A 19643-nucleotide genomic window follows, 5' to 3' on the forward strand; every position below is an offset into this window, starting at 1 on the left:
GAAGGAGGTTCTGCAGCATCCGGTCCCGTACCAGCAGACTGAGAGACAGCTTCTTCCACCAGGCCATCAGACTGCTGAACACGTCATAGACACCTCAGCTTCACTACTGGAACTTCAACATTATGCACTCCACACTGTATATAAATGCCACTTGTTTTGCACATATTCAACTCTGTATATTTTATATATTTTATTATTATTATTATTATTATTATTATTATTATTATTTTATTTTATTTTTTTACTATTTAATTTGTAAAAATGTGTATACACACACACACACACACACACACACACACACACACACACACACACACGTAGAAAAATATTTAGTATACACATCCAGAAATGCATACACTATTATATATTGTACATATATTTATTAGTTTCAGGTTGGCCATTCTTGTATTTTGCTCGTTTGTGTTGTTGTGTTTGCACATCTCTGTTGCTTGTGGGGCTCGCACACAAGAATTTCACTCGCATGTGCTGTGCCAGTGTGCCTGCACATGTGATGTGACAATAAAAAGTGATTTGATTTGATTTGATTTGGAATCTCATTATATCACCTTGACTCCAAAAATTGCTAGCTATTGTTGTTGGATAAACAGTTTGGATTCATTCAGGAGTAGCATGAAAAAGTAAGCACAGTTGAGTAATTCTGGTGACCTTCCAAATCATGAAAGACCACCAATTATCATGTCCTTCTCCAACTCCTTGACCGGGCAAGGTAACCAGAATTGGGCTGCTGAGAAGTGTGTTTCGCTCTTTCCCAGTGTACTTGGCAGGGTGATCAATAACTGTAAAAAATGGGACAACACAAAAAAAAGAATCAATCAAAGAAAACAAAACAGTTGCCATCTAATGCACCTTATCTCTGTTGGGTAATATAGGTGTCTGGATGATAAATTGACATGAAAAATCATCCTCCCTCTCCCTCACCCATTAATATTTCCATTATGTACCAAAGCATCACACCCTCTTGGCAGCTGAAGTGATTTCAACAAATGGGTCTTGAAACCACAACTCCAACTGCAAGTTTCTTATCAGATGATCTGCTGGTATGAGGATATGGTTGCTTCACTTACAAGAATAAGCGCAGGTTATTTGCTAGATTACTGTCACAAGGATGTCAGTTTGTCTTGTTTTCCAAGTAAGTCCAAGTGGTTTTTTTTTTGGGTTTTTTTGTGTGTGTGTGTTTGTCTGTTACATTTTTGGTATAGTTTGTGTGCATGTCATTCTGTTTGTAAGAACGACAGCTCAAAAAGATTTGAACGAATTCTGATCAAACTGATCAAACTTTAAAGGGGTGTAGCGTGGGGTCCGGTTAACAAGCCATTAAAATTTCTACTACATCCACCGAGTTCTTTTAGGTTAACTTGTTGTGTATTTTCAACGCAATGCACAAATTTGCACACAAATCACTAAAGTTGTATATTTGTATTATTGTGATCGTAATGCAGTACAGGTCTCTAAAGTTGTACATTTTGATGAAAAATGACAATAACTTTTCATATTAAAAAGAACATGTTGCCATGGGGTACTTTTTGAGTATAGTTGAAAATTTTTTAATTTTTATGTACATTGCAGTAACAGGTTATAACCACTTAAAAACGTAGGAATTTGAGGGCATGTGCAGTGTTCCTGAATATCTATTTTTCGGGAAAACAAAAATAAACTTATGTTCAAATGTTTCTCATTTAATATGTATTACAAAAATCCAAATTAATTCTTTTAAACAATGACATGAATGTTACATATTTACGATACGCCACAAAATAAGTTAAAGAAATAATAATTCTGCTCAAGTATATTAAAATGGGTTTCAGTGGTGCAAATAAAAAATGCCTGCACTTTGCACATGTTTATACTTTGTATAAAGTATCTTTGAAAGAACAAAGAAGAATAGATTAATATATAGGAAATACCATTCTTTTTTGTGTTTTGTTATTTTAAAAAGATACATCTACCTTATACGTCTATTACCTAACTGATTAAATTGTTATGCAACCTCATTAGGTGCAGAATATTTCAGAATTGCAGAATTTGTCTTTGGCCATTTAAAGGCCTCGAGTCCAAAATTGTATTATTTTTTGAGATGTGAGTTTATTTCATAACCTCTCTGCCAAGCATCTTTCTCTTAATGCAAAGTTGGAAATCTGTCAGGTAGTTTTATATTCTCTATCCCACAGCTATGCATGCAGTGTAACAGTCTGACTCACTATGCAATTCTGTTAAAAGAAACACGGTTGAACCACAAACACAAAGTATCTGAAAACTAAACAAAGCCAGCACTGTGAAAGCCTGTCTAGTTGTCTTCTCCGGTTGTTACCTCGCATATATCAACTATCAAACTGTAAAACCTGTTCTCTGAGACATCTTTTGACTGATCTCTGGCCTTAGCTCTGTACACAAATCACCACACTCCTGAACACAGTATGTTCCTTTTGACAAGGTCTATTATGTGCACACTTGAACTTGTAAGTTTTGTTTGCTAAGAAGTTAAATTATCAGCTAGTGTTTGAAAAACAGTCCAAATTACAAAAGACAATGCTTGTATAACTTTAAGAGGTAATCATCTTGCTTAAGCCTGACCTGCATTTCTGTGTTAATTCCTGTCCCTGCTGACGTCGACGAGCGCACGAAAGACCCAATTGTGACCTGTATGCCACTGAATTTTTGCACGCTTTGTCTATGTGCATGTTTGCTGTAAGCTTCAGTACAGTATGAAAATCACACCTTTCATTTTAATTATTCTTACAGTAATATATTATTCCCAACTCGAAGAGTTCAAGAAATCCAAGACAGTTGCCAATCTTCCCAGGAGCAGACATCCCAGCAAATTCACCGCAAGGTCAGACTGTGCAATGCTCAGAACACAAGAGCTACATCTCAGGCTCTACAGGCCTCAGTTAGCATGTTAAATGTTTACGTTAATGACAGTAAAGTGAGACAAAGACTTGTTTGGAAACTTTCTTCTCGTGCATTGCATTTAACCAAAGCGCAGTACAGCTGGAACAATGTCCTTTAGAAAGATGACAGAGAAAGACACAATTGTGGCCTGCTATACACAACTTTGTGCATGCTTTTTATATGACAGAGAATAAACTTGACACTCAAATAGGTTTAATGTGCAACTTGTGACTGTAAGTTTCCACTTACAGTTAGGTATATTGTTAGCTATATTGTAGCCACATCTGCCCCACAAAATATACCTAAGTCCTGGGCCTTGCCTACGGAAAACTTACCACGGTCATAACAAATATTAATTGCAAAGTGTAATGTTTCATTGCTTGTAGTTACGAGGTAAGCTGTGCTGGAATGTCATAATACAACAAGTGATTATGCGTGTGGTGGTGAGCATTAGGAGTGGATTTACTATTTAATATGACTGAAGAGAAAGCAAATCCTGCTGGCAAATACATACAGGTGTATTTGGCAGGCTTTAAAAAGACTGCACGCACAGAGGTGTAGAAAACCTACCTTTCCTTGTAGTATGTAGAGAGCAAAGAGCTGATATCAGTAGATAAATCTGGAACCTCAGTTTGCTTTCTGGGCGAGGAGGGTGTCGCTGAAAATATTGAAGAAAGAAAAAAAAATGGAAGGAACAAAGGAAACAATCATTTGAAATTTTTCAGTTGTAAAACTCTTGGCTGATTATCTTAACTCAATTTCTTACTGGAGATGTTTCAAACTGATAAGTAGTCAACTAGAAGGAATTAAAAGACTGAACAGCATTTTCTTTTTCCTTTTAGAGACATTTTCTTTCTGTGTGACTTGTTTTAGTGATAGGGACGTAGTTTCGAAGAGAATATTTTGTTATTTAAACACACCCGTATTTAAGGTGCTTCATTTATAACATGTTGTCATTTGGTCTGACTGACATGTTTGTCAGCAGGTGTCTGAGATAATGCAGCTATTCACGTCAACAGTATCTGGTTTGTTCTTTTGTGTCATTGTTCCGTAGTATTATTTGTCTTTTACATCCTGCTATTTACTCAAACTCGTTTGTCAAGGTGTTTCTCCAGCTTTTTACAGATGAAGACTGTCTGAATTCCTGTTATGGAGAGACAGACAAAAAAAACTGTTCCCTAGTGCGTACTCTACAGCACATCTCCCTTCTGATTGAGGAAAATAGTGTTTCCCTGGTAATTTGACATGATCTGTAAATCACTTAAAAAAATCACTGGGTTTACACAGGTTGCGTAGTCTCATCGGTCCTTATACCCTTTTAAATCGATCACACTTCTTCTATTTTAGGCAGCCATGTGATCCACCTAATTATGTGTCTGTATATAAAAGATAGAAGTAATCTCACAGTCTGTAAAATGAAGTCAAAGTCTCTTAAACGTGCATGCTTTCTAATTACCAGCACAGGGCGACTTCTCTGGTTGCAAAAAAGAGATGAATGAATAGATTTCTATGTGTAAATGATTCTCTTCTTACTTGATTTAAATCCATTAACACCTTTTATAGTCACAGTCTTATTCAATATAGTATGATCATTTTGTAAATCCCAAAAGGTTGATTAGTTCATCTGGAGAAAGTGTTTTCAGTGGGAGAAACGTATTGTCACTCATCCAAGTGACCAACCTTATAAAGAGTACATTGCACAATGACTGAAACTAGCACCACCGAATGAACAATGTGCTGGGAGGTCAGTTCCTTGATGCAAATTCCTATGACCATTGATTAACAACTACTGATCGAAGTCCATTGATCAAAGACCATTGATAAATGGCCATGAGTACCATTCACAGAGACATTGCTACTAGGAGTGGGTTTCAATAATCTATTTATTGATTAAAATTGATTTTAGCTTTAATAAAGTGATATTGATTCATTAAAATCCTGCATCGATTTTTAAATATACATGTATTTTGCCATAAACAGAAGAATCTCAGGTTAAAGCTCAGAAAACTATTTCAAACACCATCAAACAGCTAAAACAGCAAAACAGAACAGGTAAATGGATTCTGCAAAAAGAGGTAGACACAAAGCGCGGACCCGCCGACGCATCAGAATCAGTGAGATGTCAGCTTTCTCACCCTATGTGCCTTCAAGTGAAATGGACGCGGACACACGCCGTCGGGTCTGAAAGCCGACAGCTCACAGCATTTAGTTGTTTAAGAAGAGGGGAAGTTTTAGGAGTGACAGCGGTGTTTTGAGAAGTGAGAGATTTGCAACGTTTAGTGCAAATCTTGTGTAGTTAGTGTGTAGTATAGTCAATAGTTTTGTTGTGTGTGTCAGGGTTTTCGGGAAGAGCTGTGCTGCTCTCTGGCAAGAAGCACCATGCCCTCCCTTTGTTTTAAATGCACTTTACAACAACACGCAGCAACACTACATATGAGTGGGCGGGGCCTCCCTGCTACTGCAGATAAGGAGGTGGTCTGCTTTCCTCCACCCCAGAGAGAAGGGTTGCATCTCCTGGATCCGGGTACGGTTTGCCCCTCTGGGGGCAGGGGTACCCGGAGGACCCCAAAGCGCTTTACACTATATTCAGTCATTCACCCATTCATACACTGATGATGGCAAGCTACATTGTAGCCACAGCTGCCCTGGGGCGCACTTAAAGGTGAAATGTAGCGGGAAAATCAAAAGTAATCAAAAATGGACAATTATACCCTGGACCCCAGAGGGTTAAACTTTTTTTTTAAGTAATAGTTACTTTTCTAGTAATTAATTACTTTTAGAATCTAGTAACTCAGTTACTAACTCAGTTACTTTTTTTGAAGAAGTAACTAGTAACTATAATAAATTACTTTTTCAAAGTAACTTGCCCAACACTGCTTATTACCCACCAGTCTACTGTTGTGTACAGCGCTGTTGGCCGCTGGTTTTTTAAATGACTTCAGACAAGAAAGCCTAAGAAATGTAAACTTTTTAAAATTACCACAAATCTATGGAGCCCCACAAGGGACTCCATAGATTGCGTGGTACCAATAGGGTACCACGCATGTGCAAATCTTACGTCACTTTCTCTCTTTGCCACCATTACATCAGTTAGAGAAAGGAACTTTTAATGCTTCACCATACCAAGACATTTGGAAAACTTCATGCTCCCAACTTTATGGGAGCAGTTTGGGGATGGCTCCTTCTTGTTCCAACATGACTGCGCACCAGTGCACAAAGAAAGGTTATAGCTGGAAAAGGGTGGACTGATATTATAATAAACCCTATGGATTAAGAATCATATTCATATGCGTGTAATGACAGACAAGTGAATACTTTTGACAATATAGTGTAGGTGTTATATGCCAGTGGCATTTGGCTTGGGCTGAGCTACTAAGCTTATTTGTTTTGCATCACTCTTATGCAACATCATTGTTTTTTAACCTCAAACAACCCTCTGAATATGCTCTTCACAAATAGTAGCGAACCAAAGTCAGAAATAGATCAGATTGGAGTGGATCCTCAACTCTAGCCAGTCGCAACAAAAATATCAACGCTAGCGATATTAGAGACAAATATTTCACCTGTAAGTTGGCAACAAACCAAACACTGGTAAGGAACAGTACATACTTAATTCATACATCAGGGTGTAGAAATATAAGTCTAAATGCTTATGGAGTTCAGCATCTGAGGATGTGCAACCAGGTAATACCAGATCAGGCTACTGCTAAATTCCTCTTATGCCATGTGGTCAAACAGATTCAGTAAATGTAGCTTCAATCTGTTTTTGATATTAAGTCAAAGTGAAAAAGTCTGTTTTAAAGTCCATCCATCCATCCATCCATCCATCTTCATCCGCTTTATCCGAGGCTGGGTTGCGGGGGCAGCAGCCTAAGCAAAGAGGCCCAGACCTCCCTCTCCCCAGCCACCTCCTCCAGCTTATCCGGGGGAACACCCAGGCGTTCCCAGGCCAGTCAAGAGATATAATCTCTCCAACGTGTCCTGGGTCTGCCCCGGGGCCTCCTCCCGGTGGGACATGCCTGGAACACCTCACCCAGGAGGCGCCCAGGGGGCATCCTTGTCAGATTCCCGAACCACCTCAGCTGGCTCCTTTCGATGTGGAGCAGCAGCGGCTCTACTCTGAGCCCCTCCCGGATTGCCGAACTTCTCACCCTATCTCTAAGGGAGAGGCCAGCCACCCTTTGGAGGAAGCTCATTTCTGCCGCTTGTATCTGCGATCTCGTTCTTTCGGTCACTACCCACAGCTCGTGGCCATAGGTGAGGGTAGGGACGTAGATCGACCGGTAAGTTGAGAGCTTCGCTTTTACACTCAGCGCCCTCTTCACCACAACGGACCGGTGCAGCGTCCGCATTACTGCAGCTGCAGCCCCAATCCGTCTGTCGATCTCCGGCTCCCTTCTCCCATCACTCGCGAACAAGACCCCGAGATACTTGAACTCCTCCACTTGGGGCAGGAACTCATCCCCGACCCGGAGTGGGCACTCCACCCTTTTCCGGCTGAGAACCATGGCCTCAGATTTGGAGGTGCTGATCCTCATTCCCGCTGCTTCACACTCGGCTGCGAACCGTTCCAGTCCGAGCTGGAGGCCCTCACCCGATGAAGCCAACAGAACCACATCATCCGCAAAAATCAGAGATGAGATTCTGAGGCCACCAAAGCGAAAGCCCTCCGCCACTTGGCTGCGCCTAGAAATCCTGTCCATAAAAATTATGAACAGAACTGGAGACAAAGGGCAGCCCTGGCGGAGACCATCACCCACCGGGAACGAGTCCGACCTATTGCTGTATTGCTGGCAATGCGAACCAAGCTCTTGCAATGGTTGTATAGCGATCGAATGGCCCGTAGCAATGGGCCAGACACCCCATACTCCCGCAACACCTCCCACAGGACAACCCGAGGGACACGGTCGAATGCCTTCTCCAAGTCCACAAAACACATGTAGACTGGTTAGGCAAACTCCCATGCACCCTCAAGTATCCTCGAGAGGATAAAGAGCTGGTCCAGTGTTCCGCGACCAGGACGAAAACCGCATTGTTCCTCCTGTATCCGAGGTTCGTCTAGCGGATGAACTCTCCTTTCCAGAACCCTGGCATAGACTTTCCCAGGGAGGCTGAAGAGTGTGATCCCCCTGTAGTTGGAACACACCCTCCGGTCCCCCTTCTTAAAGATGGGGACCACCACCCCGGTCTGCCAGTCCACAGGTACTGCCCTTGATCTCCACGCAACATTGCAGAGGCATGTCAACCAGGACAGCCCTACAACGTCCAGAGCCTTCAGGAACTCAGGCGGACCTCATCAACACCAGGGGCTCTGCCACCAAGGAGTTGTTTAACTGCCTCAGTGACCTCACCCCCAGAAATTGGCAGGTCATTCCCCTCATCCCCAGACTCTGCTTCCTCCTCAGAAGACGTGTCAGTGGGATTAAGGAGGTCCTCGAAGTATTCCTTCCACCGCCTGACAATTTTCTCAGTCGACGTCAGCAGCGCTCCGCCAGCACTATACACAGTGCAGGTAGAGCACCGCTTTCCCCTCCTGAGACGCCTGACGGTTTGCCAGAATCTCTTCGAGGCAGTCCGAAAGTCTTTTTCCATGGCCTCTCCGAACTCCTCCCACACCCGAGTTTTTGCTTCAGCCACTGCCCGAGCCGCATTCCGCTTGGCCTGTCGATACCTGTCGGCTGCCTCCGGAGTCCCACAGGCTAACCAAGCCCGATAGGGCTCCTTCTTCATCCTGGTGGCTCCCTTCACCTCTGGTGTCCACCATTTGGTTCGGGGATTACCACCACGGCAGGCACCAACCACCTTGCGGCCGCAGCTCAATGCAGCAACTTCGGCAATGGAGATGCTGAACATGGTCCATTCGGACTCAATGTCCCCAGTCTCCCTCGGAATGCTGTTGAAGCTCTGCCGAAGTTGTCGCGGACTGGGGCGTCTGCTAGACGTTCCCAGCACACCCTCACTACGTGTTTAGGTGCACCAGGTCTGTCCAGCGTCCTCCCCCGCCACCTGATCCAACTCACCACCAGGTGGTGATCAGTTGACAGCTCAACCCCTCTCTTTACCCGAGTGTCCAGAACATATGGTCGCAGGTCTGGTGATACGATTACAAAATCGTTCATCGACCTACGGCCTAGAGCGTCCTGGTGCCACGTGCACTTATGGACACGCTTATGTTCGAACAGGGTGTTCGTTATGGCCAAACTGTGATTAGCACAGAAGTCCAATAACAAAGCACCGCTCAGGTTCAGATCAGGGAGGCCGTTCCTCCCAATCACGCCCCTCCAGGTCTCGCTGTCGTTACCCACGTGAGCATTGAAGTCTCCCAGCAGGACAACAGAGTCTCCAGGTGGAGCACCTTCCAGCACCCCCCCCCCCCCCCCCCCCCCCCCCCCCCAGGGACTCTAAGAAGGCTGGGTACTCCGAACTGCCACTCAGCGCATAAGCGCAGATGACTGTCGGGACCCGTTCCCCGACCCTAAGGCGCAGGGAACAAACCCTCTCATCCACCGAGAAAAACCCCAACGTACCGGCAGCAAGCCGAGGGGATATTAGAATACCCACCCCAGCCCGCCGCCTCTCACCAGGGGCAACTCCAGACTGAAACAGAGTCCAGCCCCTCTCCAGGAGACTGATTCCAGAGCCCAAGCCATGCGTAGAGGTGAGCCCGACTATATCTAGCCGGTACCTCTCAACCTCACGCACTAACTCAGGCTCCTTCCCCACCAGAGAGGTGACATTCGATGTCCCTATTGCCAGTCTTGGCAGCCGGGGGTCAGTCCGCCAGGGCCTCCGCTCCTGGCCGCCACCCGGCACACAATGCACCCGACCCCTATGGCGCCTCCTGCGGGTGGTGGGCCTGCGGGAGGATGCGCCCATGTCTCCTCTTCGGGTTGTTTTAAAGTCAATTTAAAATAAACATCCAATGATAAAAAATTAAAGCTGTCAGATGTAGAAATTAAAATCAGTTACTTTTTTGTTGTTGTTGTTTAACCAGGAAGTGAAACACTTGAGAATGAGACTGTCCTTGGCCAAGTCAGGCAAACCAAATGACTGGTAAGATAGTTTAAGATTTTAGTTGAACACCATCTCTGGGGCTGTGGCATAAGCTGGCATCACTCAGTCATTGCGCATGTTACTCTACCTATTTCATGGTATAGAGATCCCTGCTTCGTCATTACTGATTTCCTGGAGCTCGGCATTTGTATCTTCATGAGGTTGTCACAGCACTGTTTCCAATGGCCTGCAAAAATAATAATACAAATATTATACAATTATGTAGCAGATGAATAGAAAAGAATTCAATCCAAAATTGACATCAGCAATTATCTTGTCAAATTATTTTGAAATTAGCTGGCAAGCATGTTTGTTATTGCCCTGAATGGGTGTTTAAAAGCATATCAGTAGTATAATTGTTTGCATTGGCTAAAAAGCAATATTTCAGTATTGACCAATATTAAACCAGATTTACATTGTACAGTAATTTCAGTATTCTTGAGCATTGAAAGACATTCTCATCTGATGACACGGTCTTGATTTACCTGCTGGACAAGAGGCAGCGCAGACTGAAGCCACTAAAAAAACAAAAACTCTTAAAACTGCAAGGCATCATCAATCAAGCTTATCTAGACAAAGAGGCCTTTTTTTCATGACGGTGTTGCACTCAGATTTGGCTTGTGTCCACACTGTCTGTGTGCAATTCGAATTAAATAAGCTTATGCTTATTTTCCCTATTTAACATTATTTATTATGTTCATGATTGTTTAACATAATAATATGTAATTTAATCACAATTACATATTAGATGTACAAGGTGTTCTGTCATTGCATCTTTTTTTTGCACGTTGCAGCCCACATGATGGTTCTCTGAATACTTTCTTTCAAAACTCGATAAAATTTATAAATAAATCCACACTGACAGATCACTGACAAACAAGAACTCCCTTGTTCACATCAACAAGTGACGTAATGTCACATTCTCCTACTCACAATATCATTGCAGCAACATGTTGCCTTATTAAAAGAAGATTACAATGAAGATTAACAGTAATAGCCCTGAGGTATGCAGAATGTATTTTTATTTAGAAACACACCTTTTTTAATGATCATGATTTCTACATGCATGACCTTTCCAAAGAAAGACAGACAGGACTCTCCCTGTGTATGTGGGATTAGTCAAATAAATGTGCTGATGACCCTCCCTGCTTGGTTAATCTGTGAACAAGGCCACATGGACACCTCTAGAAAGAACCCGGGTGACTCCAGGCCTCGTCATTTAATCCAATTAAGCCCTAGACACATCTCATGGAAAATCACCTGATCGCGTGTGGAGTTCAATGTTGCATCTCTGTTTTGGCTTCTAATTATATGCAGAAGAATTTAGTTGTCTTTTAAGTTTAAATATAGGTTATTGAGTGTACACTGATGGCAGTCTAAAATGAAATAATACAACAAAGTATGTGAACTGTTTGATGCTTCCTCTGTCTACTGATGTGTGAAGAGTCACATACCAAACGGTGTCTATAAACTCAGATAGCGCACTCACTTTGCACGTGAACAAAACCCTTTCAGTTTGACACCAGGAAGAGAGACAAGATAAATCAGAGGGTTATGTCAAGAAGGGCATTTAGTGTAAAATCTATCTCGATTCACCGTGGGCACCCGTTTGGGAAATACCAGCGTAAAGCGTTAAACATCTCACGATGTACAATATTACAAATACACGTCAGCTGGTCTCTTGACTTTCTATAATGTCACTTGCAGCATTGTGGATACAGGTGGAACGATATGTTGATGCAGTAGATAACCCTTACACTCGTCCCCATGTATAGATAAATATGTTATTGCATTTTTTCCCTTTTTTTCCAGATAAGAAACAAACTGAAACACCTTATCAGATTTCAGTTCAACATAAGAGAGATTTTTTCTCCATAACACAAAGTACAAAAAATGTCACGCAAATATATCTGATTCTATGAACAGCATTAATAAATGCAGGTAGGTAGCAGGTATCAGCATGTTATATAGAATAATGCTATGTACAGTCGGGTCCATAAATATTGGGACATCGACACAATTCTAACATTTTTGGCTCTATACACCACCACAATGGATTTCAAATGAAACGAACAAGATGTGCTTTAACTGCAGACTGTCAGCTTTTATTTGAGGGTATTTACATCCAAATAAGGTGTAGGAATTACAACAGTTTGCATATGTGCCTCCCACTTGTTAAGGGACCAAAAGTAATGGGACAAAATATGAACCATAAATCAAACTTTCACTTTTTAATACTTGGTTGCAAATCCTTTGCAGTCAATTAAAGCCTGAAGTCTGGAACACATAGGCATCACCAGACACTGCGTTTCATCCCTGGTGATCTCTGCCAGGTCTCTACTGCAACCGTCTTCTGTTCCTGCTTGTTCTTGAGGCATTTTCCCTTCAGTTTTGTCTTCAGCAAGTGAAATGGATGCTCAATCGGATTCAGGTCAGGCAATTGACTTGGCCATTACAAAACAGTCCACTTCTTTTTCTTCAAAACCGTTGGTTGCTTTTGCAGTATGCTTTAAGTCATTGTCCATCTGCACTGTGAAGCGCCGTACAATGAGTTCTGAAGCATTTGGCTGAATATGAGCAGATTTTATTGCCTGAAACACTTCAGAATTCATCGTGCTGCTTTTGTCAACAGTCACATCATCTATAAATACAAAAGAACCAGTTCTACTGGCAGCCATACACGCCCATGCCATGACACTTACACCACCATGCTTCACTGATGAGGTGGTATGCTTAGGATCGTGAGCAGTTCCTTTCGTTCTCCATACTCTTGTCTTCCCATCACTCTGGTACAAGTTGATCTTGGTCTCATCTGTCCATAGGATGTTGTTCCAGAACTGCGAAGACTTTTTTAGATGTCGTTTGGCAAACTCTAATCTAGCCTTCCTGTTTTTGGGGCTCACCAAAGGTTTACATCGTGTGGTGAACCCTCCGTATTCACAATGGTGGAGTCTTCTCTTGATTGTTGACGTTGACGTTGACACCTACCTCCTGGAGAATGCTCTTGATCTGGCCAACTGTTGTGAAGGGTGTTTTCTTCACCAGGGAAAGGATTCTTCGGTCATCCACTGCAGTTGTTTCCTGGTCTTTTGGTGTTGCTGAGCTCACCAGTGCGTTCCTTCTTTTTGAGAATGTTCCAAACAGTTGTTTTGGCCATTCCTAATGTTTATGCTATCTTTCTGATGGGTTTGTTTTGTTTTTTCAGCATAATCATGGCTTGCTTCACTAATAGTGACAGCTCTTTGGATCTTGACAGTTGACAGCAACAGATTCCAAAAGCAAATAGCTCACTTGAAATGAACTCTGGACCTTTTATCTGCTCATTGTAATTGGGATAATGAGGGAATAACACACACCTGGCCAAGGAACAGCTGAGAAGCCAATTGTCCCATTACTGTTGGTCCCTTAACAAGTGGGAGGCACATATGCAAACTGTTGTAATTCCTACACCTTATTTGGATGTAAATACCCTCAAATAAAAGCTGACAATCCGCAGTTAAAGCACATCTTGTTCGTTTCATTTGAAATCCATTGTGGTGGTGTATAGAGCCCAAAATGTTAGAATTGTGTCGATGTCCCAATATTTATTGACCTGACTGTAAACCTGATATGTAGCCTCCACCCATTCATAAGAATGGAGACTGAGTTTGATTCAATTTCACTTTGTTTGTCTAGCTCTATTGTATTAAAACACAGGTGTGACTGCAACTATGTTAATCTGTATTTTCTTTGTCAGTCATGCAAAGAAATATGAGGAGGTGGCATACTGTATGTGTTGCATATTTACTGTATGAATCTGCACCCACTGATACAGCAAACCTTGTAATGTGTTAGTTAACCACCAGCTTAAATGCAGAGGCCTGGCTTTGCCTTGAAGCAGCCATTTAGTCTTTCTCCCAGCTTTCCTGCCTTCTCACCATTGTCCTATCAAAATAAAAGCTAAAAAGCATCGCCCAAAAATAAGAATGAAGTTAGAATGAAGCTAATTATGAGTTACTTGATTTCCACGCTGCTACTTTCTGATTTGATTTTCTTTTTGTGCTCCTGGAACCTTATCAAAAACAAGATTGTGCATCTTAGAATAATACTTTTACGTTTTGGCAAAGCCCTGCTATAACTTAGCACTAGGCATGAAAACCTACAACATTCTCAGTAATCAGGCCTCAACACGATACTGCAAGCAACTATCAACTATCTTATGTAAGCAGACTGAAAAAAAAAGTGGGGAAAACAACTACCGTGGCTCCGCCCAAAGACGATAAAAGTTAATGAAATCATATCGTCACTTTTTCCGTACATCCAATTGAAACCAGAAGTTCTTACAGCCGAGATACACGTGAATACTAATAAACAGATTGTGATATGAGGTTATTTCACCTACCGGTTGCACCTTCTTTGTTTAATGAAGATATAAATGCTGTCTTTTTTGTTTTTAAACTCCTTATGTTTCAAAAAAGCATCATAAAAAATCCAAAGTTGCAACAGAACAACAAATCGTGTGATCAGTTTCAGATGTCTATGGGCTTGTGAACTGTGCTGCACATGTGCTTTTTGGTGCATGCACACCTCCAAAACATTTCATTACAATCATCCTGCAAGTTTGATATCGTATTTTGGGGGATTATGCAAGCTTGGCAGAAGTGTGAACTTTCTTTGTTCAAAGAGTGTTCACACTTGTTGGTTTAGTTTGGTGCACACCCTGTTCTTGTATAAACGTACTCATAATTTCGTTGAAGTAAAAACAGGACAGACCAAACATCCCTGTAACGTCTCCCTTGCAAATCCAGCGTCACTCTGTGTAAAGATTGTGTAAGAAGTTCTGCTGGTAGGTCATGCCAGGGATTTGACTGTCCGTGCTTGTAAAGCCCAAAGAACTTAAAAAAACAAAAAAACAAGCAAAAGAAACAAAGAGTTCATTCAGGCCTCACTCATGCTATAGATGTGCTGACAGAGGGCCTTCCTCCAGTGCTGTGTGTCTTCAAGTGTGTATGTGGTAAGCACATAAGTTATGTCCTCCCCTTGACGTTGTGTATTGATGTATATTTTCTGGCAATTGGCAGGATCTCTGTCAGACATACAGACAACGGTATCCTGGGAGGAAAAACAAAGAATAAGCTGAGACACTGCAGGTAGCCTCAACGCTACAGCTGATCTACTGAAATACCTTTTGTATTACCTAAATGGCTTCATCACAGGCAATAAACTGCTCATCACTGCATTCCATAGTGCATTAAAAAGGCTGAATGGTCATTGTTAGCTAATAGAGAGAAATTCCATGGTATGTTTCCATGATGCTCACCTGCAAAAGCTGCCAAGCTTCGTGTTGTGGGTATGCTGCTCTGAGCATACCCACAACACAAAGTCACCATTTAATTGTATCACATGTTAAAATTGAGCTTCTCAAAAACAAGGCTCCCTGAAAATCTCACACGTAAAGAGAAAATCTATACTCAAGTGTTTGCAGTTCAGATTTTCTTCAGTTGAACCTAGTCTGTCTTGTGGTGAGTCTATCCTTGCAACAGTGGTGATTCTGATACACCAACATCTTTTTAAAAAGAGCTCGTAATCTCAGTGTTGTTCCCTGCCGAAACAGAAAATTATTTTTGGTTTTAAAAGGGTAGAAATAAGAGGGGATTCAAGGAGATGCTATCTTTTTTTTTTTATCTCTAGCTTTGAACATACATGACTGATTTTAATTAGAGCTATCTATATAATTTTAAAAAAGCTGTTTTGAACTGTGCAAAATATTTCAGTCTCCTCACCCTTACAACACTTTTCCTCTCCACTAAATAATTCGTCAGTGCACTCTAGTGGCCTTGGTGTGTAATTATAATCAACACTGGCAAAATGCTAAATGAATCACTGCCTTTATTCATCAGACTTTGCTTGTTTAGAACCAACCTTTGTGATTGGAATCTCAAGCAAGGGATTGTCCTCAGACTCCAGGCCTTCTTGACTTTGATAACAGAGAAGGGCTTGCCTCTTGAGGACACCATAGACAGTTTCAGAATAATTACAGTCCTCTTCTGAGCTGAGCTGAGCAAGAGCAGTGAGAAAAGTCATAATGTGAATAATAATGATAAATGAATAACAATATTGAACAATTAAAAAAAAAAATTCTGTCACCTTGATTTTGATTTGGCCACTTATCACTGGCTGAATCATGCACAGAGGCTGAGCAACTAAGCAACAACACATACTTCCGTACAAAGGCAACCAGAATGGATTATCCTCTGGCAAAACATTTAAAAGGATTAGGAATTTTAAAAAGATTCATTATTTATGTATATTTAGATTTTAAGGAGGAGAGAGGAGAGGAAATGACAGGACAGGAGACTCACCTGTCGCTGAAAGTGATAAATCGTGCGTTTTGAAACCTTCCCGGACATGCTCAATTCTCAGGGTTGTGTGAGCCAAAAGGTTGTACTTAGGTCCCCTTGAGAAAGAAAGAACTTTGCACAATCATTCTTTTTTTTGTTGTTGCTTTTTTTTTCCAAGCGACACCATAAAATGTTTCCTTATAGTGTCATACTCACAGTGCCAACAGGTCAGGTGATAATGTTGGTGGCACGCTTCCGGATCTTACATCTCCACTGGAAATGGATCCGCAAACAGCTGCAGACTCGAATGCAGCACGGATCTTTTTCCCAGAGGAGCATCCCAAAGAGCCCCCCAGACGGCTCACTCTCCAGGATCCTATGGCCCCAGGGGAGAATTCATCGACCACGCAACTGCTGTACAGCTCAACGCGAAGCTGAAACCCTGGACTTACCTCGTTGCTGCTCACACAGAGAAAATGCATTTACTTTTTTTTTTTCAACAAAAGCTTGCGAATGTGTTTTTAAGGAGGATGAGAAAGCAGAAACTTAGCTTTCAAACTGAAATAAAAAACACTTGACTCACAATATTATAGTGTCTTCAAAACAGATGTCAGTTAGTGTCCTGTCTACCATCACCAGGTCAGTGTCATGGATCTCTGTGCCACACTGGATCAGGCAGAATACGGCACAGCGATGTAGTTCTGAAAGTAAGAACTTTAGGTAAACACTTGTTATATATTGGGAATGAAGAATATTTTGTGTGTTTAGCCAGTACATAGGGATTTAGTGCACATAGTGTAAACCAAAAAATGCACCAGATGCTATCACATGCTCTTTTTCATTTTGACTTACCTCCTTTGTTTTTGAAGTACTCTGAGTCTTTCCACATGAGGGGGATTCGCAGGTCTAGAGAGTGCACATCATGGTGTTAGAAATGTAAAAGGCTAGTTGAAGTACTTTTAGAAATCTTTTAAAACACACCTGAAAGTGCTACTTTTCCTGTACATGGCACCAGATCGTCAGATGGCCTGCAGTAAATCACGTAGTATGTCAATCAACCACACAGAATAAGGTTAGGTTTGGGGTTGGGGTCCATTTAAACAGTCAGCTTAGCTGAACTCTAATTGCTAGCTAGAGGCATGGATTTTTGCAGAAACATGATTTGTTTCTATTCTATGATACAAGTGTATATTTACATCATCCTCAGTATATAGTTCAATTATCTGACCTGCATCCCACACTTTGTAGGATTTGTACTTTCCTCATCCTCTGTAGTTGGCTGAGCAAGGCCAGAATGCGGGTATTGCAGGTTAGGAGGCTCTTGGAGGCCTCCAGGGCCTGCTCTCTTTGGGAACATGCTGCCAGTAGCTTGCAAGCTCCTTCACGCATGCGTACCTCCCTCTCAATGTGCTGAAGCACTGCAGTATCCTGCCACAGATTTGTGTAAAAGAAAAGACAATGATATCAGAATTCAAAGGGCTACATCTTACATCATTTTAGAACTATGATCTTATGTACATTGTCGAAGATTTTGTGCTATTGACTTTAATTACCAGCTGTTACATAAGAGCTCAGAAGATGTTGGTGCATCACTTTAATCCTTGGATATATAAGCAGTGCCAAGGTTCTTGTTAAAGGTTTGTGTTAACAAGGATGTTTTTGAGAAGTATAAATATAGTAGTGTGTTTCAAGCACAAAGTGCATGTGCAGCAGATTGAATTCCTTCAAGGAATTCTTTATGCACCATCCACTTAGAAGCACATTTCCTAATGAGCTTTTCTCTGTTTGAGAGTACTGGTTTATTACTCCACAATGTGGGCATTACAACATAAAGATCTAAAGTGCACGTGAGTAGACACACATCAGGAAGCATGACTATCAATAGTAAATTTCCAATCATTATGTACTTACTGCTGTTAACTATCAGACCTGTTTGACAAAGAACTCTTATTCACACTCCTCTGAAGTGATTAACAAGTCATCATTTGAGGTGAAGTACAGCTTTAATGATCAGAGGACTGTTGCATAATTCAGTCATGTTTTCTGAGTCTAAGCCTTGTTGGTATGTGTAATTCACTATGAACAGAGCTCAAATAATTAAACAAACTCTAGTTTTAGAGTTGTTTTTCTCCCAGATCTAGAAATATGTTTTAGTAATTTAATTTTTCTTTCACATATAGTACAGTGGCAAATGTGTGCATGGAAAATGGGAAATAGGTTAAGCAATTAATTGAAACTTGCAAACATTAATTGAAATATATTATAAAGGCAAAATCATAGTTTGTGTTATTTTATTGAGCTTGAAAGCCAGTATTCGGTATGACCACTTTTATCCTTGATCACAGCCTCGGTTCTCTTAGACAAGCGTTCTTGTAACGTCTTTGTCTTCAGGAATAGCTCTCCGGGCTTCTTGAAGAACAATCAAAGCTTTTCTTTGGATGTGGGCTGCTTTTTGTTCTGTATCAAGATGATCCCACACTGCTTCAAGGATCTTGAAGTCTGGGTTCAGAGGAGGCCAATCCATGACTGACAGCATATCATTATTTGTTTTTGTAAACTAAACTAACTAAAAATGTCAATAAAAATGTCAATGTCACAGGCCAGTTTTTGCATTGTTTGGCATAGCTACGGCTTTTCTTCCTGTATTCTCTTCCTTAAGAATTGGTGATTCTTACTCTTTATTTCTGATTAAGTTTCAGTGAGCAGTAGATGGATCATCTGAAGGGCCACCTGCATGTCTCAGGTCCTGTGTCAAGTCTTTGCTTTATTTTATTCCCCCTTTCTTAATGAATGCTGTTTTCTGCTGTAGATAGTTTTTAGGCCTGCAACATCTTCTTTTATGCTCAGCTGGTCCAGTTTCCTCAATTTCTTTGAGGTCACACTTCACACCATGCTAGCTAAATAGTTTTGGCATTCTGATGAGTTTTTGCAACAAGGTGCTAAAAATACCATTTAAAATTGTTTTGGTTTTTTTGATAGGCTGTCTGTTATGCATGGACATCATTCCTTGTTCAGATATTTATAGATCTATGAAGTTAACAATTAAGGTTACATTTTACACCTAGATTTTTAGATATCATCAAAAGTAATGTATCAAATCACTATTTACATTAATCTAAAAGTCAGTCAATATAAAAATAATATGGTTTTACTAACCTGCGTATTATTATTCATCTTCCTTGTGTGCAGGACGTAAGAGGACTGTTCCACCACCGCTGAGTCAGGAAGTACACTGAGCGAACTGATAATCTCATAGCTGAGTGAAACGGCGTTAAGAGTGGACCTGCAGACGGAGCAGTCAGTTGCTCAACAGAGAGATCAAAACAGTCTTAAGCCTCCCTACAAGAGGTTGCAGCATGA

At 41.3% G+C, this 19643-nt stretch overlaps 1 protein-coding gene across 1 annotated transcript; it reads right to left on the reverse strand.

The window, feature by feature from the left end:
* Positions 1–450: 450 nt before the first annotated feature.
* On the reverse strand, positions 451–19562 carry LOC309711499 (rhotekin-like). Its single transcript, XM_082541890.1, has 13 exons — positions 19440–19562; positions 17512–17711; positions 17265–17311; positions 17136–17189; positions 16867–16984; positions 16500–16742; positions 16305–16399; positions 16090–16196; positions 15865–15999; positions 14892–15054; positions 10052–10150; positions 3481–3568; positions 451–797 (listed from the first exon to the last, which is right to left on the reverse strand). The coding sequence occupies exons 1-13, from the start codon at positions 19455–19457 to the stop codon at positions 791–793; spliced, it is 1374 nt and encodes a 457-aa protein (XP_082398016.1). The 5' UTR covers positions 19458–19562; the 3' UTR covers positions 451–790.
* Positions 19563–19643: the final 81 nt, after the last annotated feature.

This window comes from Aulonocara stuartgranti, assembly GCF_965226115.1.
Source record: "Aulonocara stuartgranti genome assembly, chromosome: 7".
In the NCBI taxonomy this organism is placed as follows: Eukaryota; Metazoa; Chordata; class Actinopteri; order Cichliformes; family Cichlidae; genus Aulonocara; species Aulonocara stuartgranti.

Excerpts from the sequence above, each read along its gene's own strand:
- LOC309711499 (XM_082541890.1), bottom strand. Across the intron at positions 17,312-17,511 it reads CTACAAAGTGTGGGATGCAG|GCCATCTGACGATCTGGTGC; the intron begins GTCAGATAATTG and ends GATTTACTGCAG. Across the intron at positions 16,743-16,866 it reads TTTGAAGACACTATAATATT|CAACGAGGTAAGTCCAGGGT; the intron begins GTGAGTCAAGTG and ends CTGTGTGAGCAG.